The sequence below is a fragment of the Parambassis ranga genome, chromosome 10, assembly GCF_900634625.1.
Source record: "Parambassis ranga chromosome 10, fParRan2.1, whole genome shotgun sequence".
NCBI lineage: Eukaryota > Metazoa > Chordata > Actinopteri > Ambassidae > Parambassis > Parambassis ranga.
This window is the reverse complement of record NC_041031.1, coordinates 22,183,794-22,211,306: the sequence shown is the minus strand read 5'-3', so window position 1 is coordinate 22,211,306 and position 27,513 is coordinate 22,183,794. Positions and strand designations below refer to the sequence as shown.

Here is a 27,513-nt window from a genome sequence, read left to right as displayed (position 1 = left end):
GAGGAGCGAAATGGATTTTTTTGGATCAGGACTCGAGTTACGTGGTGTGAAGCAGTGATTATTAGGAGCTTGATTAGGGCGGTCGTTATTGAGACCAGTGCAGCTTCCTGCAGAGCAGCTCATCCAATCAGGCAGCAGAAGATGTTGTGTGGTGATAAATAACAGTGCAGTACACATACAGACACACTGTCATAGGTTTGAACATGCTAACTGAGCTGTTGAAACAAAACTCAGTCCGTCAGGGTCAGACCTTGGTCAGTCTCATAGTCTTAAACCTGATGGAGATGCCTGGTACATAAGGGGCATAATAACCATCTCTAGCACTCCTCCAGCACAGATATCAGAGAGTAACTGTCAGCATGTCACTCAGTCCTCCGAGGCTGTGCCTCCAAAGGCCATGGAGGAGTCCAGGAGGATACTTCAGCTAAAATAGAACAACCTAACTCAGGAGCCAGTAGCAGCAGATTAAAGTATAAAAAAATAATCCCATTTCTATCCATCGGATTAATGTAAATCTAATATGAATGCTTCCTCTGGATTAATCTATAATAATGTCTGGAAAAAGTACAGAGTGAATGGGTTAAATTTGGATTATTTGATGTACTGTAAATAAGGCCTGTAACCACAACAACGTGCATACGGAGGCTAAAGTGTTAATGTAACCTGGTGTACTTTGCTGCAGAATAATATTTTCACGCTGATGATATTATGATAATAAAACATTTAGCTTCACTTGAAGGATTCGTTTGGAACCACTCACCAAGAAGCATGTAGCATAGCTTAGCATAAAGACTAGAAACAGGCAGACACAGCTAGCTGTCTCCCACTCCTGCGCAAGGTTTGTCCTGATTGGTCTGAGCAGGCCCCGCCCACCATTCAGTGTCAGCTCCGAAGCGCAGGACGAGGTCTTTTTTAACTTTAGGTTCTTCTTGGCAGACGGACGCTGTGAGTCACACGGCTAGCAGAAGTGCTAAGAAGGATGAACTGCTGCAGCACATAACACCCATAAAACCACAAATTGCAGTTTTTACATTGGAGTTTGTGTTTCCATTTTATGGTCAGCTCTAACCACTTCTCAGCTTTAACCTCTCACACACACACACACACACACACACACACAGTTTATGTAGAGTTGTTTGTGGTTCCACGTTATCACTCGCGCTGCTGTGTTGTTTCTGTTTCGATCAGCAGAAGCTCTGACAGGAGCAGAGGTCAGAAGAAAGTTTGACTCCACACACACACACACACATGTATCCACCTTACCCACCCCCACACTCGCATGTTTTTGGCGTTTTGTTCACATACACAGGGGCTGCAGGGGGGGTGCCTGCAGCTTTTCACACAACAATCCCAGTCCTGTTTTGGATTAAAGCCGCTTTCTGCACCCATATATGTGTGTGCATTCCTGGCTCCTCCACTCCCCCCATGCTGTTTGTGAAGCAAAACTATTTTGCAGTCATTCAGTTCACAATGTAAACTGCACTTTGTGCCAGCAGGAAAACGGGCGGATGCAAACATTTCATCTGAGATCTGATGAACTCATGGAATCAGCTTTGCAGCAGGTTAATTGCTCAGCCCAGGTGTCTGCAGAGTTTTTAATAATTAGCTCCGAGATGTGTCACCAATGTGTGTGTTTGGTCCCCTCAGCTCCTGTTAATCTCCTGTATTTATCACTGCTTGACAGCAACTATGCGATGGAGGCCATAATAGTCTTTAAAGCCTCTCACGGCTCTTCCAGAAGTCCTGGAAACCGGCACTGGCTTTAGAAGAAGATGCCTAAAACCCACCGTAGATCACTCAGATTGAGCATTTATCTGTAAAAATCCCACCGATGTGAAGTCTGACTTTATGTGGAACAATCCCCCCTGTCTTCTATATGCATATTTATGATGCTTCGTGTCACATTTACATTGGAAGAAGACGCTAATGTTACTGTTTGAACATCAGTGTTTAGTCCTTTATTTCTGCGGTGAAGCATGTGAGAGCTTCTGGTGAATGATGGGCCGGTGTTTTTGTCTGTTTTCAAGGCTCCATGTGGCACCGACTCTGACTTCATTCTGCTGTTAAAGGGTTTAAACTGCCGCGGCGTGCCGTGCAGCCGCCGGAGAATGAAGGCTGGAGCTGTCAGAGGAATCTTTCTGCCTTTTTTTGTTTCTGTCGAGGGATTACATGCTGATCTGCAGGCTGGAAAGAATGTTTCTCACATCTTATCCTGGGTTAGAAATGCTGTGTTGTCATCAAGTTTGTATCTTAAAGCTGCAACAGGAGGCAGCTGGAGGCTCACAGATGAACACAGAAGGGGCGAGATTACCAAACCTGGGGCGGTGGATCCAGACAGAGGCTACTCACTAAATACAAGTTCTGTGTGTAATAGTGGGTGGATCAATACATTGCCCTATGATGGGACTGATTGATGAAAAGAGATTATTTTAGGTTTATTGTAGGTGTTGTGTTTTCTTTTGCCAAAAACTGATGCATGTGTGCAGTGGTCTGACAACACAAGTTTGTACCTACAGCAACTGTAGGTAAACTAATTAGTTGTCATTCAGTTTGTAGGCAGAGTCTACATGTTTCATCAGTATCTGTTGTGGGGCTAACGTCTGGCAGCTATGAAGTCTGAAGTCTGGAAACCTTTGGTTCCAGATGTAGTCCAGATCCAGGTTTAATCTATCCTGATTTTTCTGTAAAATACACTTTTGGTGTTTGGAAAGTGTGACGCTCATAAATATCCAAGCTAACTACCTAATTTGTGAGCAGCTAGCTGAGCATTTCAGCCACAGAAAGTAAAACTACAGAATTCAAATCGCTGATTACATCATACAGTGATGCTTCGACCCGCCCAATCAGACGTGTTTAAACTGTGCCCTCTGTTGTTTAAAGGTTCCCTTCTGTAAAAGCATTTTATGTTCGTTATTCTACCAGGACTGTAACCAACATGCTTGTTTTTTCATGATTCATTGATTAGATCAGCTCATGATGGATGGATTTGAGAAGGTTTTCTGCGCCCTCACATCAGGTGAGAAGTCTGCAGGACGTCTGTTTTGCTTTATAGTGTTTGTGTTTTTTTAATCTGATAAAACATGTGTAAAAATCAGGAGATCTTAGTGTTTTTTTGAGCAGTTACAAACAGCTGTGTCTCAGCTTTCCTCCTCTGCACGCTCAGCGTGGCCTGAGCGCCGTGATCGGAGGTGATTGTGGCGAGCGCGGCGTGATAAGAGCGCAGACTCACGCAGCGACGCGGAGACAAGGCAGCAGTTACGGTCTCCTTCCTTAAAACAGACAGACAACTGATAAAAACCCAAAATACATTTCTCGCCTTGCATCTTCAAAGCATACTTTTCACAAATAGGCTAATTATTTTGTTTTTCAGCTTTCATCTCACAAGAAGGAGAAAATGCTTGTTTTGATGTTCTGCTAACCTTTTAATCCAGGGATGCAGCGCGCCCTGCGTTTAATAGGCTATGGTAATTTTCGATGATGGCTTTGAATTGTGCTCCAAGCTTCAAGGAGAAGCTAAATTTTGTCTCGCCTCCATTAGCCCGGCTCTGATCTTGCACAAGGTCTAATTAAACTTTCCATCTGAGTCTCTCCCAGGTAGCAGGAGGAAGACGGAGAGTTACGGCTGTTTACAGTGAAGAAGAAGCGCTCGTGGCTCGAACACGGGACCGCTTAAAAAAATGGCGATCCATCACAATTTGTTTCCACTGGGCTGCGTGCAAAGATGTCAGAGCCTCTGTGAAACGATACCCGGGTCCAGATGACCTGGTAGATTATTTGTTCTGCTGGATTATGTCTCCCAGCAGAAACGCTCAGAGGGAACCTCGTCTGGCAGGCGTTCGCAGGGGGGCCCGCTGTAGACAAACAATCTCTTAACAGTTGGTGAAGTGGTCCACCGAGAGCACAGTGATCCCCTTTATTAAAACCACTCGTCGGCCGTTGTCTCTCCTCTCTCTCCTGTTGTTGGTTACATAAGGCCGAGGTGCTCTGTGATGGTTTGCAGACTCTCCTGGTGTGTTTTGTTTTGTTTTGTGCGTCTCATTCTCTAAATCGCCCTCTTTCCACGGGACTGCAGGAGAGTCTGGGGGGACCTGAGGGGGGGATATGATCGTATCCTGACTTCTCTCTTGCACAGTGCGTTGAGGTTTGGCCGTCGTCCAGCTTTGTCTGCTTTTTCCCGGGCACGTTCCCATCTCCAGCACGCTCAAATTCCTGCCTCCGGAGCGAGCGAGGGAGCGAGGGAGCGCGCGCTCTGCCGAGCCTGATGACTGCGGTCAGAAGATGAATGAGTCTGCAGGCGTTTGTTTGACACATCAGGCCAGTTGTGATTGTACACGTGTTAAAGAAGCCATACGGAAGAGATCGCGTTGACCTTGGCTTAATTATTTAGCCGTGTTTCCTTCTGTTGTTAAAAGACAGAGCCAAGATGGCACTTCTACCAGAATCCTTGACCCGCGTGAGCTCTGCAGCTCCATAAATCCAGAGCCAAGAGTCTGTGACGTTCTGTCTAAACAGTTGAAACAACCACAAGGAGAGTCGGAGGAGGAAGTGAAGATGAAGTGAAATAATGACGGCCTTTGTCTGCACGTCTCCAGAGTCGCAGGAAATGAATTATGTTGACTGTGGCCCTCTGCACCCCGACCCCACTTTACAGTTTCTCTTACATAGCAGGGAATTCATCGGATGTGCGCGGATCACGCCATACGGATTTCAGATCAAGTCAGGCAGGCGCAGACGCGGGCCTGGCCTTCTTCTGGACGTCAGCAATCCATTTCCAGAGCTGAGAGGATGACAGATTCCTTCATACAGTACAGTGGCTTTAAACAGTGCAGGAAGTGCAGCGAATGCAGGATTTTCCAGAGAGCTCGGAGCTCCTGGATGTTTTTCACTCTTTGTTGAAGCAGCTACCAGGATGAATGATCTGATTTAATGCTTATACATATATAAAGTTTAGAAAACTCAAACTTTTATCCTTATCCAGTCAACTTAAATGTCTTCTCTTCAAGTTCTGCACCGTTTGAACTGCAGATAGTGTCATTCATTCATTTTTACCAGAGTTCACAGCAACATGTGTCATGTAGTTTGTCTTAAACTGGGTCATTAACTCGGTAGCACTGCTCACGGTGGGCCTCCATCTTTTGGGAAACGCAGCCTTGGCGTGTTTGTTTCTGTCGGGCTGCCGGTCTGAGCCGTCTCCTCCTCTCAGCTTCACCGTCCTCACATTACAGCGGACCTGACCGCAGCGTTAGAGCTGTGTAACCTTAGATAACCATGGTGTCACCGTGCACGGAGCACATGGCCCCGCTCATTAGATCTGTGTTGTTTGTTTATCATTTCAAAGATTCTTTTATGGCGTTGCAGAGATTGCTGCCAGAAGCCTGAGCCACGTCTTTTAACAGATCCTGGCTCCGACTGTGATGAAGTGTTGCGTTTCTGATGCAGATGATGCAAAGTGGAAGCCTCAGAGGGCGAGTATAATGAGAGCTCGACCCTCGACCCCGAGTCGTCGACGGCACATAATGAGATGTTTAATCATGGTGAAGCCATTGTTTCCTGCAGGAGGCGCACCCGGCTCCGGCCTTTTACGATCAGATGATCTCAGCTTTTACAGGCCAACTGTTGCATCAGTTGCACTCAGAGGTCACTTTTTTTTCCTGCTTTGGACACAGTGTTTGTGCTAATGATGTGAGTTTCATCCTTTTTCACTCAGAGCTTCAGTGGAGCCAGCGTGCACTGTATTACTCATCTGTAATGCAAACCATCACTCACATAATTAATCAGGCTCTCCACCGTTATTAAAAACAACTGAGTCGCTAACTGACAAAATATGTGCGCAGCCTGCACGGGACTGAGCACAAATAACAGACCCCCATCTGTCTGTCTGTCTGTCTGTGGTGGACTTGGCCGGACTGCAAGTATGATGTGGGAACGACATGAAAACCTGCGCTGCTTCCACGTTTTAGATGTGGTGGTGGGGGGGGGGGAATGGGCTGCTTGCTGTCAGGTGATGCTTTTACCTTCAGCTGCAACCAGACCTCTGCTTTCTTCTCAGAGGGTTATTTTACTGTGTTTCCTTTCTTACTGACCTGAACAGCTGTGCCGTCTGCTTTTACAGCAGGATTTTCTTCAGTCATGTTTTAAAGGGTTATTTCACCCACCTTTTGTTGGTCAGGTAGCCTTCCTTATTTCCATGACAATAATCTGTTATATAGCTGGCACCAGATTAGCGAGCTAGCTAGCTTTGTTTGATGAAATGCATCACCTCACTGGCCACGCTGCAGGTCTGCAGCTGTGCCTTAGCCTCCGTTTTTCTTAACAGTCGCTCAGGTTCAAAATTTCAGACGCATCTCAATCAGCTAAAAATATTTTCCCCAGTGTATTTTGGTATCAATCCAACATGATATCATGCCATAGAGTAAAAATAGCATCTTTTAATGAGACATTTGAACCTGTCCACATGTTGTTTTGATGCTTTTCGCATATTATTTCACACCAGTTCTGGCCGAACGTTGCTGATGTATTAACAGGCATCACACAAACAGTGAATTGATCACAGGATAACTAATGACCAGAAGTCAGCATGAGGTGGCAGGCTGGGGATGGTGCTCACGTAACCCTGCAGACTCTCAGCCAGGAGTCTGGTGTGTCAGCTGCGATGGCAGGTCGGCACATATTATTGGAAGCTAAAGTGACAAATGACACGCAAAATGACTGAAGAAGTTGGCATGTTATTCACCAGGTGGCTCAATCTGCAGTGAGCAGGTCAAGCAATCAGGAAGTCGGGCACAAAATCTGCCCAATTTTCAAAATAAAACTCTCTATGTACGCTCAAGCACATAGATTACATTCAGATTTCAGCTGTGGATGAGGAGAAAGGAAACAGTGACGGGGTGATTGTTGCCTGATCCTGAAACTTTCTGGTGAAGATGTCTGAATCCTGCCAGAAAGACGCCAGATCTGTCATAGTGAGGATGGAACAGCAGGATCGTAGCTCACAGGTGTCCAGAGGGTAAACATGTAGGTGTAAGAACAGTTTTTGAAGGAAGGAAGAGTCCTGATGCAGTATTAAAATCTAGTTTTCCATACGTGGAACAAAACAAATTTAAAAAACCCTCAGCACATAAAAATATTTGACAGCAGCAGAGGCTAGTGGAAAAATATGTCTTTCTGTAATTTGAGTGCAATGACCCATTAAATTTACATTTTATGAGCGAGACAGGAGAGTGGATTACATAACCTGAGCTCAGACATGTAAATTATCCCACCTGTCACTCCTGCGTATATCACACGCTCAGCTCTGGGAGTTTGTGTGACTCTTAAGATTGAAAATATATCACGGCTGAGTCCGAGCTGCTCATGGCTGCCGGACAAATACCTTCCATCACTTACGGCCTCATCATCGACAGCGCCCGGGAACCGCTGGACGCGTGAATCATTCATACCTCCCCATAAATAATGAAAGGCTGGCAGCCAGTTAGCAGCACCTGCAACTTGAAACAGTGGTTGGTGAAACACAATCTTTTGCCTTGTAAACTAATGTGTTTCACCTGCCGCCCGAATGCCGCGAGCCGCAGACAGGTATGGGGGGGGGCCGGGGGGACAAAACCTTCTCTTCCTGCCTCCACCCCTCCACCCCCCACCCTCCCGACCTCGCTTCCTCCTCCCCCAATGAACGATTCACCAGAGCTCTTTGATATGTTCTTGTCCCGTGGGAGCAAACTGGAAGCGTAATTATTTCTCAAAACTGCACTTCTACCCTAATTAGTTCACTCCTCAGAAATGGGCCTTGCATTATTTACACATCAAGGGGGGACACACAGGGCAGGGGGGGCGGTGGGGGAGATAAATATTCATTGTTTGTTGACTTTGCCCCGGTCCCTGGGCTCGGGCACAAGTGGAGTGGAGAGCCGCTGTCATTGTGGCTTGTTTACGCCGACTTCTGCATCGCTGCTGCCCGGGACATAATCTGTCTTGTTGCTCTGTGATTATCTCCACTCATGCACGCAGGCGGACACCAGCTCAGAGTCTGTTTAATAAGTGGACAACAGCGAGGAGCTTCTCCGCACAGACTTTGCCCTCTCGCTGTCTCGGCAGTAAACAATATTTTATTCAGGCTGCGACTCTGACACCATTTCAGCCGCCGCTCCCCCCGAGCTTTTTGTTCTAATGAACGCTGCGTCTCCTGCTTCTGTTGGTCGGATTTGACGACTGCGTTTCCTGTCAATACTTTGAATAGTCCGACCCCCCCCCCCCCCCCCCCCCCCGCTTTTGGCCTTGAGGTCTCTATTGTCCGCTCCTGAAAATACCCGCTGGGAAACCCTTGTGGCCTCTAATGGCTGCACCCATTGTAGTAGTTTTGACAACTGTTCTTTCCCCCAGTTCATGTGTGTGAGGTTGTGAAAGAGAGGTGAATTACCATAATCACTGTCAACATTAATGGAGATCTTATCACTGGAGAATTTAAACACGGCCTTTCCATATTTATAGAAGCAATAAACAGAGAATGCGCAGCAAAATGTCTGTTATGATTCAAAAGCGAGCCGTGTTTACTGGCTTTGAAATGCATATTTGGGTTAGTGGAGGGTGGGGGGGGGGGCAGTTTAAGTTGTGGGATATGAGTGGAAATGTAATATCTCCACACCAGACACAGAACATCTGAAACCATAAATGTCTCACTCTCTCTGTCTCCAGGGTTTCCACTTTCCCTCCAGCCCAGCTTGTATAACTGCTCCGTATTATCCAGGTGGCTGCAAGGATCTCAGTGACTGGAGCTTTCAGTTTTTAATGCAGTTTAACCAGCGCTGCTTTGAAGTTTGAGTGTTGGTCAATTATCTATTCATGAAAATGATCCAGTATATGTGTGTGAGTGGTAACAGTGTGTGAAGCTCTGCTCTCAGTGTCTGCTGTGAGCTCCTTGTGCAGCAATAACAGCAGCTAAAGGTTTCCAGTAGCTGCTGATCAGTCGTCCACAGCAGCTTGGAGGAGTCTGAGTCCATTCCTCAGTACAGAGCAGCTTCAGTTCTGACATGTTGCTGGGTTTCCTCACATCAACTGCTTGTTTCAGCTCCTTCCACAACATCTCAGGTGGATGAAGGTCAGGACTTTGACTTCCAAACATGAACTGTGTTCTTCTTGAACCGTTCTTTTGTAGAACCTCTTGTGTGTTTGGGCTCGTTGTCTTGCTGCTCTTTCTCTTCAGGTTCAGCTCACAGACAGACGTCCTGACATGTTCCTTTAGAATTCACTGCTGTCATTCAGAATTCATTGATCCATCAATGATGGCAGCACAACAGGCCCAAACCATGATGCTACCACCACCATGCTTCATAGATGGGATGAGCTTCTTATGCTGGAATGAAGAGTTTCTCCTTTTCATTGAAATTTCTGTTTATTTCCCAGCAGCCCTCTGGTTTGTTCATGTGATTTTCAGCAGACAGGAAGTGTACTTTCTGGAGAGCAGTGACTGCACAGACTCTGTGATTTGGCTTTCAAATGAAGTGCTAATCCTTGTTGTTTACATTCATTCTCCACTCACATAAGTAATATTTGATCTTTTTCTGAATAGATTCTCATTATTCTGCTCATTTGTTTGGTTGGGATCTCTTTGTGTACTTTAGGACTAGCATGTGCTGATGTGTTTGTGTCATATCTATGCAGAAACACATCAGGTTCAGGCAGCACTGATTTACTCTTGTAGTTGGATTTTGGGTGTTAAACGTTGGCTGAAGATCAGTGCTGGCTCACTGCTGGTCAGGCTCCAATCCTTGGTGATTTTGATGCAGTGAACACAGAACCCAAAAGCCCAGATATGGCTGAGAAGGACTCCATGTTCTTCTAGCGTGGTCTGAGTTGGTGGGGGATCCCTGAGCGGGCCCCACGTGGTCTTGTGTGAAACGAGGAAACGTTAAATGTCGCTTTGATTTACTTGAAATCGCGTAATTTATACAAACAATCGATCTAATCGTGGGCTTCTCTCCCAGCGCTGCGGCTGCATCTGTGTTAAATTGAACTTATCAGAAGGAGCTTAACCACGCGGGGGGTCGACTGTAACGTCTGTTTGTTTTGCTTTCTGAGACTTGAAACTGAAAATCTTCGAGCTGCAGTCAGTTTGCTCCTCTGCTCAAGTCCGTGAATCATACAGTTTCCATAACTTCCTGTTACAGTGGGGTTAATGAAGTCTACCAGACACCCACAATGCAGCTGGCCAGTCTAGTGTTGTATCTGTAGCAGCACAAACACAACATGTACAACACATAAACTCATTTTAAACTGATTTATTAATAAGGATAAGTTCCTTCCTGCTGCTTTTTAGCTTTTTCTTCTGCTCCATAGAAATAAATGACCTCTGGATAAAACAATCATTCAGTCTTTACCCTTTCAAGCCAATCTACTGCACTTCATCATTTAACAGTTTTTCCTCTCTGGAGTCAGAAAATGATAAATGTTCCCTTCTGGTGCAGCTTCTTCTGAAATCCAAGAAGATGGACGTTTTTTTTTTTTGTTAACAGCTGTAGCAGGCCGGCTCTGGCAGAGCTTTAATGGAAACTGTGGTGTTTATTCTTCCTCCGCAGGTGGAGATCACGCTGCAGGACGTCAACGACAACCCGCCCGTCTTCCCTAACGACATTCTTGATGTGACCATCGAGGAGAACGTCGGTGACGGCTTCAAGATAATGCAGCTAACAGCCACGGATGCAGACGAGGTAATGGCTCCCGGCTTTCCCCTCTCTGTCTGACGGTGTTTTTGTGCTTCTCTCTGCCCGTTTTCCACGCCGCTGCTTTCAGAGTAGATATCCTGGGAGTGATTTAAATTAACAAATATGCTCTATGATTCTGTTCCTACAGTGCAGAAACCACTATAGATTCAAATGGGTTGTTTTAGGCCAACACAGCTGTTAGTATTGAAATGGAGCAAAGTCGACATTAAGCATCTTTTTATTGGAGCAAAACTTCAAATATTCAGGACAGAAACAATATTCAGACTCTTGTTGAAGGGATGAAAAAAAGACAAACAACCTGAGTTATGAGAAAACTGAGGAGGAGCAACTCAAAGTGTTGAATTCAATAACAAACCTGGACTCTGCTTCAGATGAGGATTTGTTTTCTAGATTTTCACTGTTATTTAAAAATATTTCCGTTTATATTTGACATGTTATTTAGACCCCGTTCACACTGGGGACATCAATCCGGCTAGAGCAGGATTCAGGCCATATCTGGATATATCTGGATAGTTTTCAGTCCACCTCTCAAAGTCAAAGTCAGCTTTATTGTCAAATCTGCTATATGTGCTGGACATACAGAGAATCGAAATTGCATTACTCTTCACTCCGCAACATATAACATGTAACTAAAAACTAAAGATAAATATAAAGTGTAAAAAAATGTAATGAGGCACACCCAAAATATAAGGCACATAATGAAGGCACAATGCAGTAAGAGTGCAAAAGATGTATAGTGCAAGACAGTGCAGTTGGCATAATGTAAACAGTCCAGGAATAGTTTAAGTTATAGCAGCTTATATGAGACTGGTATGACATGACTAAGGTGCAAGAGAATGCACAGGGTAAAGTGGCTGGTGCACAGAGTTCCTTTTGGTAAAGTGGCTCTCGGAGGTGGATCTAGCCGGATTGGCTTACACCTGGCTCAGGTCTGATGTAAAATGCAGCTAGCAAATCCCGCTAGCAACGTCATACTTCTGGTTCACAGGGACAGTGTCCGGGTCGCGTACAAAAGCCGTGTGTAAACAACCATCGAACTACGACAGCTTTGCCCCGAGTTTATTTCCCACAGGGCTACAAAGGAATAAACTGCTTTTAGAACCAAAAAAGCAGTTTTGTAATATACAGAGTATACACGGTAGGACCGTGGCCTGCACTGACGCTGTATATTACGAGGCGCCACCTAGTGGTTTGGAGGACAACAAACAAGCCGGGTTAAGCTGGATTGAGCGCGGGCACGCGTGTGTGATAGTATCCAGCTTAAAGGGCCTGTGTTCACGGGGCCTTAGCTGCTGCTAGCTGCTAGCTGCAGGTGTAGCTGCGCCTCTTGTTGGGAACTTTTGCATGTTGTGAGTTCTGATATGTTATATAATGTTGGGCTGCCACAGTTTGTGCTTAAAAGTCCTCCAAAGGGAAACAAGGTGGGAGCTCAGGGCTACTCCCATTTACAACAAAAACACACAGACCAGCACTTTATAACAGCCTGTCTTCGTGCATTTCCCCCTCCACACACACACACACAGACTCATCCTCCTCTGTGTTGACGTTATCTGAGATGTTTGGTGACCGCTGCTGTCACACCTCCTGGAGGAGAGCGGCCATGGATCGATTTTTCCTGCCTCACCGCTCTGATAGTGCCTCCGTGTGGCCCCCGTAGTTCACATTACATCAGCGGCATCGCTCTCAATTAGCCAAGGGCTCCATCTTCAGCTGCTTCAGGCAGGATATGGACATTAAATCCAGCAGCGAGCAGGGCGCAGGCCCTGTCGGCTTCTCAAAGGTCTCAGCGGAGCCAAAGGACACAGTTGAAGTGAATGGAAAAAGTTTTTTGGGCCATGGAGGGGAGAGAGATTAGAAAGAAGGAATATGGACTCAGATTTAATGTTAACTTATGAGGCCACACGTTTTTTATTGCACAGCTGCTGCCTCGCTCCCTTCTGCTCCGAATGTGAGAAAAATCTCTTCTCTTTTATCAGAAACCTATATTGACTGTAAATCTCAGACCTGGAGGCAGGTCGCTCTTTTCAGTAGGGGGATTTGAGGACATTTATTTGATTATTTTCTTTTTTCAGAGCCAGAGTATTCACAGTTTTTTGATCTTAAGAAGGTTCAGCATGTGGTATTGAAATCACGCAGTTGTTCACTTTTTCCTCATATCTGAAGCCTCCGTAAGCTGAAACCTCTTCGTTAGGAAACAAAGTCGCAGACGGACACCCAGCCCGCAGAGGAGCCTCACACATTCTTAGAGATGTTTACTCCAAACCCGCCATGAATAGGTTGCTAAATAGAAGCCTGTGCTTCATTCCAGCTCTCACCCGGAGCCAGATACGGCGGCAGCCAAGTCTTTGCCCACATCCTTACGCAGGAAACTTAAGTTGCGCTGACACTAAGCGTACGGAACGCATTGAGAAAGCCACATGTGTGAGCCAGCGCCGAGTAGCCAAGAGTACAAGCTGCTGGCCAGCTGACGGCCCGAATTCAGACATCATAACGATCCCATCCAATTTAACAGTGCTACATGTGGGATTCATGTGTGAGGGGATTAAAATGCTGTTTCTACACATCCGTTTAAAAGAAGAGAGGAGGAGGAGGAGGAGGGGGGGGGGGGCATTAAGGTTTAAAGAAAAATATAAAACTTTGTCTCAGAAAATGTTTCTCACCTCATTCACTGCTGCCTTTCTGCTGAAAGGCAGAAATCATTAGATTTCTGATCTGATGTGGAAAATATGCCACAGGTAAAAAAAAAACATTCTTAATGAAGAGAAATTCTCCAATGAGAGTTTCAGGAGTCTCCCGTCTTCCAGAGGCCTGCGTGACTGGGTGCAGTGGGGGTGCAGCAGATTGACAGAGCAGCGGTGGGTCGTCTCTGCCGCTATCTTCAGGCTGTCAGCGACAACACATCGCCTGTTTTCCAGGAGTCTGTGTTATGATTGGCTCGGCCGGCAGGAAGCTCGCCGTCCCCGCCGGCGCTGTCTGCTTCGCACCTCTCTCCTTCCATGCAGGAGCTGCGTGCGTGCTCCCAAAAAGCGCTCATCTGCTAAAAGAGTTTCCTTCTGCTGCAGCCTGGAAGGCCGCTGTTTAATTGGTCGGCCCTCTCCGTGTCTTTGGAGAGCTGTAAAGTCGTCAAACGCTTGAGGTCAGAAGGTCAAGCTGTGTGTGTTTAGAGGCTTTAATTACTTACATTGGTCTGAAAGGGACGGGACCATTCAGAGAAATGTGTGTGTGTTGGTGCCTAGTTGGACCCCCGCTCGGCCTCTCCCACCTTCCTCGCTCTGCCTTTGAACCCTATCAGAAAATTAATTGGCAAACCATGGGTGTCAGGTTCCGGACCTGCGGCCCAGGTGGTTAATGGGATTGCCAGATCTGGAGCCACTGATTGATGACAGCAGGGTCCTCAGATGAGCAGAACCTCACCTGTCCTCCCTTTTTTTTTTACTGGGTCTGGATCTGAGACAGGGGTCTCTGGATTTGCAATGAGAGACAAGGTCAAGAAGACGTAGGTTTTATCTGTCGTAAAAAAAAAACAAGCCACGGGAAAGAGATAAGAGCCCGTCATGAACTGAGCCTCCACATATTGACTCGCACTAAAAGTTTGGATGAATGGCTGCATACCTTCATGCACAAAGGCCACATAAAAGAAGGAATATTTAATTTGTTTTTAGTGCAGGGACATGCACGTCCTCCACAGCTGCTGCTGTCAAAACTTTCCTCTTATTTTGAAAATGGTTGTTTTCTGCTTCTCTGTTGTTTTAGTGGCTGTTCTCCAGCTCATAATTCATTCTCACGTCTATTTTAATGTTAGTTATCTTGTTTGTTACTTCCTGTTTTATATTTGGTAGAAGTAAACAGCCGTTTTCAAAATAAAACAGGAAATGAGACTGTGGGTCCTGACACAGTGAAAGTATTTTTACTTGTAGCTTATTAATCCGGGCTTGTTTCCTTGTTTCCTTTCAAAACTAAAGATCAACCCTAAAGAATTGGAATGAATATTAACCAGACTGTGGAGAAAGTGTGAGACAGTGGCACACACACACACACACACAGTGTATTTAAAGTGTGACCTGTGGGAAATATTCTCCACCGAGGCCGTAAATGTGTCAATATGCAGACGGCTTCATGCAACAAGTCTCCCTTTAAGCCTTCCTATTGTTCTGGCGGGATCAAAAAGCAGCACGCAAACATCAGGCGTCGCTGAAAGAGTCTCTTTTAGCTTCGCTCCTGACCGGCTGTAACCCGAGCTTCATCTGGATGAATAGCAGTCGCTTTTTGATGTTGCGTTTGCTTTTTTGGCAGAAGACGGAGTGAGACAGTCGTCTGATCTCTCATTGTCCCCAGCACAAATATAAACGTCAGCCTCTGTCGTCGGCCTCATTCACTTGTCATATCGCGCTCGGGCCTCCTCTCCTGTTCCAAAGCCTCTCACTGCGGTCATCACATGTGTCACGGCGCTTGTAGTTGTCCAAGGTAACAGGGGATCTATTCGCTGCATTTATACGACACTATGGGCCCCAGAAGTTCAAAGACGAAGAGTAGGACTCACTCAAAGATCCTCATTCAGCCTCTGTGTCTCTTCTTCTTTTAATGACAACACGAGCTTCATCAATGACAGATAATGTCATTTAATCCGAGCACAGCTGCTCTCTGTGTCCAAAATCCAAAGGAAAATCCTTTAGATTATAACCCAGCAAAATTTTACAATAATAATAATAATAATGGGTTTTCCTGTTCTTTTTGTGTTGTTGTTGTTGTAGTAGCATTGTTTTGTCGGTAGGGGGCAGTGAGACGCTGCAGAGAGGTGGAGACAGCGTCAAACCTGAGAAAGAGGAAGAGTGTAGTGAAGGAGATGCGTAGCAAGTTCAAGATGAGAAGCTACGAAGTGGAAATGTGATTTGAAGAAAGAGACTGATTAGTAGTTGTTGTTAAGTGGGGTCTTCGTATTACGCCTTTCTGAAGTACTTCGAAGGACACTTCGAAGTACTTCGGTGAGTGTTTACAGCATAAGCTGTTAGCTAGCTAACATGGAGGCATAAACACGCTGTGCTTCTTAACACCAAGATTCCGTCATTTATGCTTGTTGGCCAGTTTCTTTTATATGTATTTTTTTCTCAGAGCTCTGACTTTTATTTTATTTCTTGTTTCTTTTAAAGCTTGTGAAGGAAAAGACTATTGAACTGAACAAACTAGATGTAACTGGTTGAATTGATGCATCGTTTTGAATCCGAGAAACCTGTGATTTTAAGGGGATCGGAGAACCAAACGCACTTATGAGACTGTTTTTTGTACAATAAGTGCCGGCTGTTAGTGTCTTATTAAACTAGCCTGTGGTCACTCCCAGAGTTTAATTTGCAGCAACTGATTTTCAAAGTAAAAGACTTCCACATCTTACTTCCTCACTGTTACATGATAACCAGTGGAGGGAGGCCACAGATAAACCAGTCAGATGGGACTCAGATGAGATTTTAACCACGGATGAGCTGAAACTAAACACTGACAGACAAAGCGGACTCTTATTTGTCTGTGGTTCTCTTCAGAAACACAGTTCACCACATGATCCTCTAATTCTCATGCAATCTTAAGCTTTCAGGGGTAAACTCACAAAAACAAAACTCAAAGTGAAACTAGAGGTCGTGCTGAGGACGGAACGAAACCTTGATGCACTCCGGTGTCATATTAACCCCCCAAAAAACAACCTGGGCTGGTTCAGCATGGACTGAACTGAGAGAGTCGATCTCTACTGTAGGTCCAAGCCGGGTTAGCTCAGGTTAACCCACAGAATGAGCCTCCTGTGACACCTGTGTGACCCAATCACACAGCAGAAGAAGAAATAATACATTTAAAGCTTCATAAGCAGAACGAGTGATGCAGTTACATCCTCAGAGCTCGTTTTATGCTACTGAAGGTCAGTTAGATACAATCAGTGTAACTCGGTTTGCTCCCTCTTGTCCTTTTTGCGTCACTATCTGCATCTGTAATCTGCTCCGTGGTGTTTTGGAAGTCACAAGCCGCCTCTTCATGCATCGTCTCTGTGCTACACATTGAAGGGTTTCATTCATGCCAGACGAGTAGCTCAGAGTGTTTGATCCGGAGACGTGACAGTAAACAAACTGATTTACTGCCAGATACGGCTGCTTTGAAGCCTGACTGCTGTCATGCTGCTCGTCCTCTCTGTGTCCTGAGAACTAACATTTGAACCAAAGTTCAGCGAAGTCTTCTTTAACCCACTGGCCTGGTTTTCATTCTGCAGCCTGAGAAAACCTCAAACGCTGACTGAAAGTGTGATTTATTCTGCTGCCTGAGATGAACTGTTTCCTGTCTCCCACCTCAGGGTCCCAACGCTCTTGTGACATACACCATCATCAGCGGGGCGGACGACAGCTTCCGCGTCGACCCTGAATCCGGCGATCTCATCGCCACCAAGAAGCTGGACCGGGAACGCCGCTCCAAATACTCCCTTCTGGTGCGTGCTGATGATGGAAAGCAGTCGTCGGACATGAGGCTCAACATCACCGTCAAGGACGTCAACGACCACACGCCCAAGTTCTCCCGTGTTACGTACTCGTTTGACATCCCTGAAGACACAGCGCCAGGTAACGGATTGTCAGAGATTGTTTTGAGTCCTGCAGAATCCCTCAGAGCAGACGGCTCTGTTAAGATCATCACATTATGAGGGACAGATTCTTTGTTGTAGTACTTTTTTATATGAGCGTTGCAGCTCCCCAAACCCTGTGGATCCTCCTTAAGGGGAAAATCAAGAGTTTAGGAGGTCAAAGGGGCGGTAACTGATACTTGATTTATGTGGAAACCTATCAGCAGCCAGCAGAATTTACAACGGCAGCTCCCTCGTCCCTCTCATCACATCAGTCACAGGGACAGACAAAGATGGAGGTCCAGTCAGGGTGGAATTAAGATATGATCACTAATAAAACGCTTATTAACCTCAGGTCCAGTTCAGCAGTCATGCAGTTCTGCAGTCAGTACAGTCTCATCTCTGTGTTTGCGGTCCGCAGGCTCTATCGTGGCGGCCATCTTGGCCGGTGACTCCGACTCAGGGGTGAACGGAGAGGTCACCTACTCGCTGGAGGAGGACGACGAGGACGAGACGTTCCTCCTGAACCCCGTGACGGGGGTTTTCAACGTGACCCGTCCGCTGGACTACGAAAGTCAGCAGTACTACATCCTGACTGCGAAGGCGCAGGATGGCGGCGGCCAGGCGAGCACGGTCAGAGTGTACTTCAACGTGTTGGACGTCAACGACAACCCGCCCGTCTTCAACACCAGCGTGTACAGCACGTCTGTGTCTGAGAGCCTGCCGCCTGGGTCCAGTGTGGTCACTGTCGGGGCCAGTGATGCTGACGATGGTATGTGCCTGTGTGGAAATAATCAATACTTAATTATGATGTGATGTATTGGTGTATTGGTCCGACACATTAATTATGTCGTATTATGTATTATTTAAGATTTTTGTTGTTAGAGAAAGAAAGTTTTTATCGAATCAGGGTGTTTACCTGTTAGAAAAGTGTCAGTAAATCATCGTAGGTCATCTTCTTCCATCTTAGGCCACAGATTTATCAATTACTCATTGTATCTGATAAATAGGTAAATTAATAATGGCCAGTCAGCGTTTTTTATATGGATTAATGCATGTTTTATTATAGCACCGTGTGCATTTTTGTATTGATAAGTGATGAATCATAACTCACAGCACAGCAGCTCTCCATACATGACTTCAGACGTCTTCTTCTGTGCACTTTATAACTAATAACAACTGCCTTTACCGCTGCTATATTAAGGATCATGTGCAAGATAAATATGTCATGAGACCCGTATTTTAAATAGTTTCTGAAACCTCTTGTTAAATCAAGTTAAATCCTGGAAGCATCTCAGACATGTCGGGAGTATTTAAAGAAGCCGGCGGCTGTTTAAAGCAGTAATGTGCTCTCACAGTGTGCGTCAAAGATTAATGTAATGTAGGCCTGTCACTGTGTTATGATACAGAAGCTCTCAAGCCTACATTTTATTTTTCATTTTTATTATAAGTCACGCATGGATGGTTTGATGAAACACGTCGTCGTTACCGTGTGATTAAGTGGCCGGAGTTATTTCTGCGTTTCAGGTGGTGGGTTTTTGTGTTTGTGAAGTGCCGTGTGGTGTTTGAACGGCCACCGCGGCTGTAATTACCGCTTCGCCCGGGCCTAATGTGGTTATTGTGACCTACATTCCTGGGAAATACGCTGCCTCCTTCTCGACCAGAGTCTGGCTTCTCTCTCTCTCTCTCTCTCTCTCTCTCTCCGCTGTCCACATAATCTGACCGCGCCATCCTACCCGATATATAGCCGCTGTTTTCCACTGTCAAAATAAAACACAGCCATTGTTAGCACTTCCTTAAGCCCTGACCCCTGACCTCCAGACTTTGTCTGTAGACGGCGTAGCCTAAACTCAGATGGAAGTCAAGCTTTTGATAAGGGATTACTTGCATACTGTAAATACACAGCCGAGTGTGGGAAGGTGCTGCCGCCTTCCACATGAATACCCCGTTGAGTTGAATTACAGACGCTCAATTTAAGCTCATTTTAACCCCCAGTTCCAGGAGCGTACTACTGCGGATTAGGCCAGATTTCAAGGTTTGATAATTTACTGTGCAGTTATGTCATTTAAAATAAATATTTCAGCTGTGAGGGGTTTTCCAAGAAGTGTGCAGCAGCATCAGTGGAGGAGGAGGAAGTGGTTTGGCAGCGGTGTTTCTCTTCTGATAGCAATCTGTCATGCTGCATGAATGGATTGTCCACTCGGAGGACGCGAGCCGCAGCCAGCTGTTGCACATGCACAATTTGTGGAAATGGATGTTGATAATGCATAGAAGAGCCTAAATCAAACACATTAGGAATATTGAACAATTCCATCCAGAACAATAGATGCCAGTCAGAAATGTGACCTCGACCCGAAGGTTCTGTCTTATCTGGGTCTTATCTGTTGTTTTTCTTTTCAGGGTTAATTTAAAATCTCCTTTTATTCGGACAAAGCGGTTCACTGTCTTCCTCTCGGTGTGTTTTTTAGGTCCGAACGCTCAGCTCCTCTACAGAATATCCTCCGGTGATCCTCAGGGCCACTTTGTCATCACAAAGGACGGCGTCCTCCAAACCAAGAAGGCCTTGGACCGAGAGACGCAGTCTTTCTACAACCTGGTGATCACCGTCAACGACCTTGCCCCGCCTCCCATGACCCGCTTCACCAGCACGGCTCAGGTGTCAATCATTCTTCTGGACGTCAACGACTGCGCACCGACCTTCACCTCCCAGAAGATGACCTACATCCAGGAGAACACGCCGGTGGACACGGTGGTGTTCACCGCCCAGGCCGCCGACGCCGACAGCGGGCCCAACAGCTATGTGGAGTACTCCCTCAGAGGGCCCTTTGGTAATAAGTTCAGGATCGGAACCATAGACGGAGACGTCCGGCTGGTTGGAGAACTTGACCGAGAGGAGCTTTCCAACTACACGCTCACACTCGTGGCCACAGATAAAGGTGAGCCGCCTCTGTCCTCCACCATGGACGTGAACATGATGGTTCTGGACGTCAACGACAACACGCCAAGTTTCTCCCAGAACATCTACGACATTGAGATCGAGGAGAACACTCTGACGGGCACTGATGTCATCCAGGTGTTCGCCAGCGATGCAGACGACGGTACCAACGGGCAGATCCGCTTTTCTATCGCAGGAGGAAACACCAACTCGGATTTCAGGATCGACTCCGTCACAGGGGTGATTTCTGTGGCCAAGCAGCTGGACCGCGAGGCTCGTTCGTCCTACTCGCTGGTGGTCCAAGCTGCTGACCGCGGCAGCAGCCCCCGGGTGGACAAAGCAACAGTGAACATCGTTTTACTGGACGTGAACGACTGCTCGCCTGTGTTTGAGCTCTCTCCTTACACCGTCAACGTGCAGGAGAACCTGGAGGACCTTCCAAAAAACATCCTGCAGGTTTGTTTGTTTTTTTTTTCTTTTGTCAGGTTTAAAGAGTTAATGTTCACAGACAGGACCTCCTGAGTGAGGCCAGTGTTTTTGAATGACAGTCCTGAGACCTTAAACGAGCTAATGCTTTAACCAAATTTACCGTAACAGTAACTTAATAAGAGCAGGTATGTGAGTGGTATCAGTGCTCTAAAACCACTAATCATTGTGCTCTTACTTTGCTAAACGCCCTGACAAATACCTGACTGAAATGATAAAGAAATGATATATGACTGCAATTTGCTCTGTTCAATTACGGCTTCATTGGATTTCACCGAAATATGAAACTCTGCAAAATTGCATGACGAGGCAATTAACATTCTAACCACCCTGATGACTAAATGAGCCATAGAAAAAAAATGGAGGAGGTGGAGGGGGGGGGGGGGCAGATTTCCAGTGACGGAGCAGTTCCATTTCTTTCACTTATGTACCTACAGAGGAAATGAGGGTACACTTATGTGGTGGGAAAGGGTCCAGACGTGGTGGGCTTCGCCACACAAGAGCTCACATGTGTACTCTAACCGTGCTGAGCCTGCACGGCAGGAAGGGCTGGGAAGCCCACAGTGCGTCTGGGTGGACCAGTGAGTGGTTAAAGGAGGGGGGGGCAAATAGTTTCATACACAGAATAACTATAAAATATATAAAGGACACAAAATGACACACAAATGCATGTTTATTTTATTTTCTAATTTTAAGTTTTCTTTGGTCCGTGAAGTTTTTTGTTCTGTGTAATAATAAGACTTTTTCTCTAATATTAAATCGCCCCCTCAGCCCGACCCTTTGCTCCGCCCATGCTCCTAGATTACTGGCTACATATGCACTAATTTCAACCCATAATTTAGATCATTCTTTCTGGTGTGTTTTATTCTGAAAAGTCACCCTCATGATATCACAGCTCACTAACTCTCAGAGTCTGTTTGTATGTTGTATCCAGGTTGTTGCCAGAGACGACGACCAGGGTGCCAACGGTCAGCTCAGCTACATGCTGAGCGGCGGGAACGACGAGGGCGCCTTCACGCTGTCGTCCAGTGGCCAGCTGAGCCTGACGCAGACGCTGGACCGGGAGGCTCAGGGGAAATACATCCTGCTGATCACAGCCACGGACTCAGGTACGACCGCAGACAGGAAGAGAGGAGCTGATACTATCTTAAAAAGTTTGACGGCTTTTTAAATAAAAAAAGACGATTGGGCCGTGTAGAGTTTCAGTTTATAGCGTTCCAGAGCAGGGCTGTTTATGCCGTTCATCTTTATCGTGCAGGACCTGGCGTGCAGTGAGTTTCGTACGTGGAGACTGTTGAATTGAAGCATATTTTGTAATCAGCCCACAAAAGCGAGCTGGAAAAGAATATTTTTCATGAGCTAACAGCGAATGTCAACAAACAACATTTTGATTTCACAGAGCTCTTTTTGTGTGGCACAATAACCCAAACACTCTGGTGTTTTTAGCTTGCAAAATAGTGGGTGTCTTTTGACCTGTTTCCACAGAAGTCCTTTCAGCGGGTTCGATTGAATAGCATCCTCTGTTTATTTGGATACGGTGGTAGAGCTCGTTATAGCCAGATAAAAGGTTAACTTGTTATTGCATGGAGGCCAGTTAATGTGCAGTTAAAGGAGGACATGCGTATCCTCGTTGCAGCCAAATCACATGGTATCCCAGTTAAGTATATGTTTCCCCTGAGCTGCTCTGGCACGGCCGTCATGGTCTGAGGGCGGTTCTGTTTCATTCCTGGACTGACCATGTGACCGTTGTTTTTTTGACCCAGACATGAAGAATCTGAATATTTGTGGCACAGGTGTTTTCTTGTGTGTCCAAATATTTCCTGATAATCGAGCCCTCCGTGTGAAAATCAGATTTTTTTTCTGTCCTCTTCTTGCTTCGTGTGCTGTGTGGAGTTGTGTGCCACATGGACAAAGTTGCCCAACAAGCGAACGTACTAATTAGGATTCGATCTCTTTCTGTACGCTTCACAAGGACTCCATATTTAGAGCCCTGACAACAATTCCAAAATATTTTGACAGGACGTTTCAGTACAATGTCGAGGCAGAGAGAGTGAGGGAGTTTTGGGGTAGAATATCAAAATATCAAAAACCCCATAATCATAGTACAGGCCAAATTACCCAGCAGCCTTTTCTCACATTTTTGAGGCCTCGTCTGAGACAGAGGCGCGGCGGAGGCGGTGGGGGAGGCGGAGTGAATGGCTCTCCCAGGCGCGATCTGGCAGGACATTTTGAAGGTGGACGGGGACTTGTCCCAAGTCTGCCGTCTGCTGTGTGACCCACTTTAAACCGCAGACATGTTCAAGTCTGTCAAACTGCCTCCTGTTCCAGAACAGCTGGAACCCAAAGAAACACAATCAGAGTCCGAAGACAGAGGATTCTGTCGGCGCCCTCTGCTGCTTAACAACATATTGTGTTGTCACAGAGATGTGCATTAACTTGTCAGCTTTTTGCACACTTCCTGCCCACCTGGATGTTGTGTTTGTAACATCCGCGGTCGCCATCTTGGCGACAAAGCAGACGGGAAGAGACCGCCAAGTGATTTGTCGTGTGAATTTAAGCAGCAGATGAAGCTAGCCGCACCTCTTTGTTCTGATGCAAAGCCTCTCTTTACTGACACGGGAAACAAAATGGCCTCCATCCGACATCAGTAAAGAGGGCACTTAGTGAAGCAAGCCTCCAGTGGACATCTGTGGAACTGCACCTTTGCGCTGGACTGACTGTCATCTGTGCAGATGAACCTGTGTATTTGACCTCCTGGTCTGGCTGAGCAGAGCTCCTGCAGCCTCTCTGTTGTGCTGAATCTGTCACGAAATGGATGGAAACAAACAGAGCTGCATCTCTTAATGTGCTCTGGCTCAGAAAAGCTGCACAATTTGTTAAACTTCTGCAATTATTTGAAATTCTGAGCTCAGCTCCCCCAAAGTGTGGCATCCATACAAGCTGCTTGAAGGTGTTTTACAAGGCGTCGTGTTGAGAGTCTGACGGTGCGGCACACATGCACGCATTTCTCCTGTGTTTTTAGGTGTTGTTGTATTTTGTGTGTCGCCTTGCCTCTTGAGTGTGTGCAGGTCTGCATGTGGCGGCGGTGGGAGCGTCCTCGGGGCGCATTGACATGCACAGCGTTTGACCACATTTATTAAAGAGAAGGCACAGTAAATCCTTTGGCCCATGCATAGAAATCCCACGTCTTTCACATCCCTCCAGCACGGCGCTTCCATAGTGCCATGCTGTTTGTATATGGCCTTTTTGGCTGGTGGGTGAGGGGAAGTTTTGAAGGGCTAAACGGCTGCTTAGCAGATAAAGAATTTTAATGACCAACCCCATTTAAAGGCAGGATCTTTTATTCTTTTAAATGTTTCCCATGACTCTGGTGAGCAAACCGTCCTCTCTCTCTCTAGATTTTTCTAGTTTTAATCCCAGAGTATCATCTGAGGTGTCCGAGTCAGTGCTACATCACCGTCCAGCACTTTGCCACAATAAATCTTTAACAGGGTCCTTTTCCTGAAAGTTTCACGCAGTCTGCAGTCGAGTGGCAACACAAGACTTCGCCAAATAAAATATCAGGTTCCTCAAATGAGCTTTAACAGAGCAGTAACATTCTGGAGCAGCTCTTAAAAGGCGTTGCAGTAACAATGTGGTCTTGCAGAGTTTTTTCCTATTGCCTGTTTTCTCTTTTCCACTCCCTGGTACAGCCTGTAACAATTGCTGGATCTGAATGTTTTTGTAAATAGCCTTGGTAAGCGATGTGGGCTGTGTATTAAAAAGGTGCTGCGGTGGTGTGTTCACTCTCTCTTTCTCACAAAACTATTTTTTTATCTGCAGCCTCTTAAAGGAACTGTTCAAAAATCAAAAATCTGATACTCATGTTTCTCCTGTGATCTGCAGAGCTGCTTATATCACATATGAGTTGTTGATAATCAAACTAGAAGGCACTCAAAAAGTGAAACTGTAACCTGATTCCTGAAGAAGGTCCACATGTAAGGACCCTTTTTCTGTTGAACTACATACATTCTCTGAGGGCCGTTGATCCAAAATCATTATTTTTACCTGCTCTGGGGAAAAAAACACATTTTACTTTAGTATTTTGCAGATATATTAGTGTGTCTATATATTAGCATCCATTAGCTCTGTGCTACCAACTTCAAGGTCAGTTAAGTGACCCCTGACTGTAGACCCTCTCTTGATCATGTCTGGCTGTCACCGATGATGTAAAGTGTAAAGTGGTGTTTATTAGTGAAGGTCATCCTGCTGAAACACACCAGAAACTCTTCTTTATTTTCTCCAGTAATCCAGAAATTCCACTGGCTGTTTTGTGGAGTCGCTAAACTTCCTGGGTCGGACATCAAAAATAGGTCACCGCCGCTGCACTGTATAGAAACAGGAAGCTCAGGGGGGAAGTTCTCTCCTATAGAAATTCTTTGGCTTTGTGCATCCACCCGTGACGACACCGTGACTGGATGTAAACTTTAATCGGCCTGGGTCGTAACGTCGGTCACGGGTTGTTTCATGCTGCCTTCTACGCAGTGGTACGGCTGCCAGCAGAAAATAGTTTCTACATGAAATTACTCACATCAGGGTCTGTGGATTAGCTTGAAGAAGGCTGAAATCTCCAAAATTCTGCAGCTTACATCAAAACAGTGCGGTGAACTGTCCCTTTAAATGACTGGCGGTATGTAACGTGTCATGCTTTTGCTCTTAAACACTTTTCCAAAGTTATATTTCAGCTTTATATGACCCATGTATGAACATTATAGACTGGTGTTATGAGCCAGTGTTAAGTTTTCCAGCTCTCGCTCTGGTTGGTTATGATCTGTTGGTATTGCCGTGCACGGCGCTAACAGCAGATAGCCCTTTTTCACAAATATTAAAGCAACACAGAGAAAATAAAAGCAGCGCTGTAATAAAAACACAAAAGGCAAATCACTTCATTAAATTTCACCACAGGCTCTAAAAATATCAGAGAAAAAAAAAGCAGCAGCACTGTGCGTCTCCTCCTGCCTGCAAACTGTGTCTGTCTGCGACATATGGTGAAGGAATTATGCATTCAGACGCAGCACTCCATAAATAACTGCAGAGCTGTTTTTAGCTTTAATTCGACCAATGCCTCCGCTGCATTATTAGGAATATTCTCTGCCTTTATTTCAGTGTGCTTCTGAGGTATATATCCCTTTCACTCTGCTGCTTGTTAACTGTGAGAAAACCTCTGTTTACTCTGTTATGTTTGGCAAACTGTGCAGCGGGACACTCAGCTCCACGAGGCCTTTCACGGGCTCTGCATTAAAAGAAGCTTTGTCGCAAAGCAACAGGTTCTCAGAGGCAGAAAAATGTCAATTTTGCCTCTTTGGCGGCCAGTTTTCTCCTCTCCCCCCTCGCCTCCTCATCCTCCTTCTCCTTCTCTTCCTCTGGGTAATGATGTGTTTTATTTACGCTGTCTCTTAAGAGCACAATCGAGCCGCAGTCCATAAACCGTAATTAACCGTTTAGCCTTAAGCTTCAGCTTCCTACAGATGGACTGTAAATTCACACGTTCATCCGTCTTCTCCGAGTCAACCTGTCTCTGGACTTCCCACTTTAATGAAGCCAGTTGTTTGGATGTCCCTCCTATTTTTTGACAGTCATATATTGAAGCAAGAGATTATCTCTTGTGCCAGCAGAGACACTCAAAACCTGCTTCTTAGCGCGGCTTAGACTGAGCAACAACTCAGCAGCCTCTTTTTTTTTTTTTTTTTTTTTCTCAGGACGTTTTGGGTGCTGCCGTCTCCTCCGAGTCCACCCCCCGCCCCGCTCTCACAGCGGTGGAGCAGTTGCAGGGGTCAGAAAACACGCAGATTAATCATCATTAACACATGTATTTGTGACCCCCCTCCGGGTCACAAAGTATGGCACCGGCACCTTCCTGGAGGTTAATGTGATTTGTGCAGTGGTAATGTACACTAATAAGGTGCTTAGACCCTGCCATATGTTTATGCGAGACAATGCTTTCTGGGTTGAGAGGCTTACAGAGAAACCTGTCTGTGGGTGTTTTCGATGGGAGAGCAGGCGACAGATGGTCAGCTGCTCTGCTTTAGCCTCTTGTTATTTTGGACGCCGTGTCTTCAGGGTTATTTTGGATTTGGATGCAAGAGTGAAAAATCCGAGGACAAAACTGAGCCTCAAAAAGTTGCATTAAGGAGTCCAGAAGGTTTTGTTTGTTACAGAGCTGTACGTCTGTGATCCCTTTACTTTTGGTGGGGTGGAATAAAGTGGTTGATGCGTGCATGCGAGGACCATATTTTGCCATTTCGGTCTGATACTAAAGGGGATGCATGAATCTGTTTTGGGGTTTTGGGAGTTAACAGCCACTTTAAGTTCTCAGAGATTATTGGGAGATCTCAAACAGAGGTCCGTGTTTTGGTTGTCCCCGGCCCAACCGTGTCATTCCCACATCTGAGGGGAATGTGCTGTATTTAATTAAACAGTAATGGTGTTCCTAGATTCAATTAGAGCAGCGAGGAATCCTCGTGTGGCTTTGAGCTCCCCGACGGATCGAGTTGCGTTGTGTGAAGCGAGGTGCGCTGACGCCAGCCTCTTTCTGCTTTTATCCCATTGTGTGATAGCCGCTGTTATCTGAATACCATCAGTCTGATGTCTTCCCACGGAGAAACCCCGCTCACATGGAGATGCGGGGTCATCGCAGAGTTTTTCCAAACCACCTCCAAGCTCTCTGTTGTTTCACTGACTGAGGGAGCTTCTCCTCTGCTGTCTACACTTACACTGAGCAATGAGTTGCTTCGAAAACAATTTTCTAGCCA

At 46.0% G+C, this 27,513-nt stretch overlaps 1 protein-coding gene across 1 annotated transcript in view; it reads left to right on the top strand.

Annotated features, from left to right (window-relative positions):
• fat4 (FAT atypical cadherin 4) overlaps nucleotides 1-27,513 on the top strand; it is a 94,369-nt gene that overhangs the window by 38,635 nt on the left and 28,221 nt on the right. Inside the window, exons 2-6 of the mRNA XM_028415520.1 lie at nucleotides 10,569-10,700; nucleotides 17,041-17,302; nucleotides 17,723-18,073; nucleotides 19,770-20,692; nucleotides 21,657-21,831. Of these exons, the coding sequence (XP_028271321.1) occupies nucleotides 10,569-10,700; nucleotides 17,041-17,302; nucleotides 17,723-18,073; nucleotides 19,770-20,692; nucleotides 21,657-21,831 (1,843 nt within the window). The remainder of the gene's footprint in view (nucleotides 1-10,568; nucleotides 10,701-17,040; nucleotides 17,303-17,722; nucleotides 18,074-19,769; nucleotides 20,693-21,656; nucleotides 21,832-27,513) is intronic.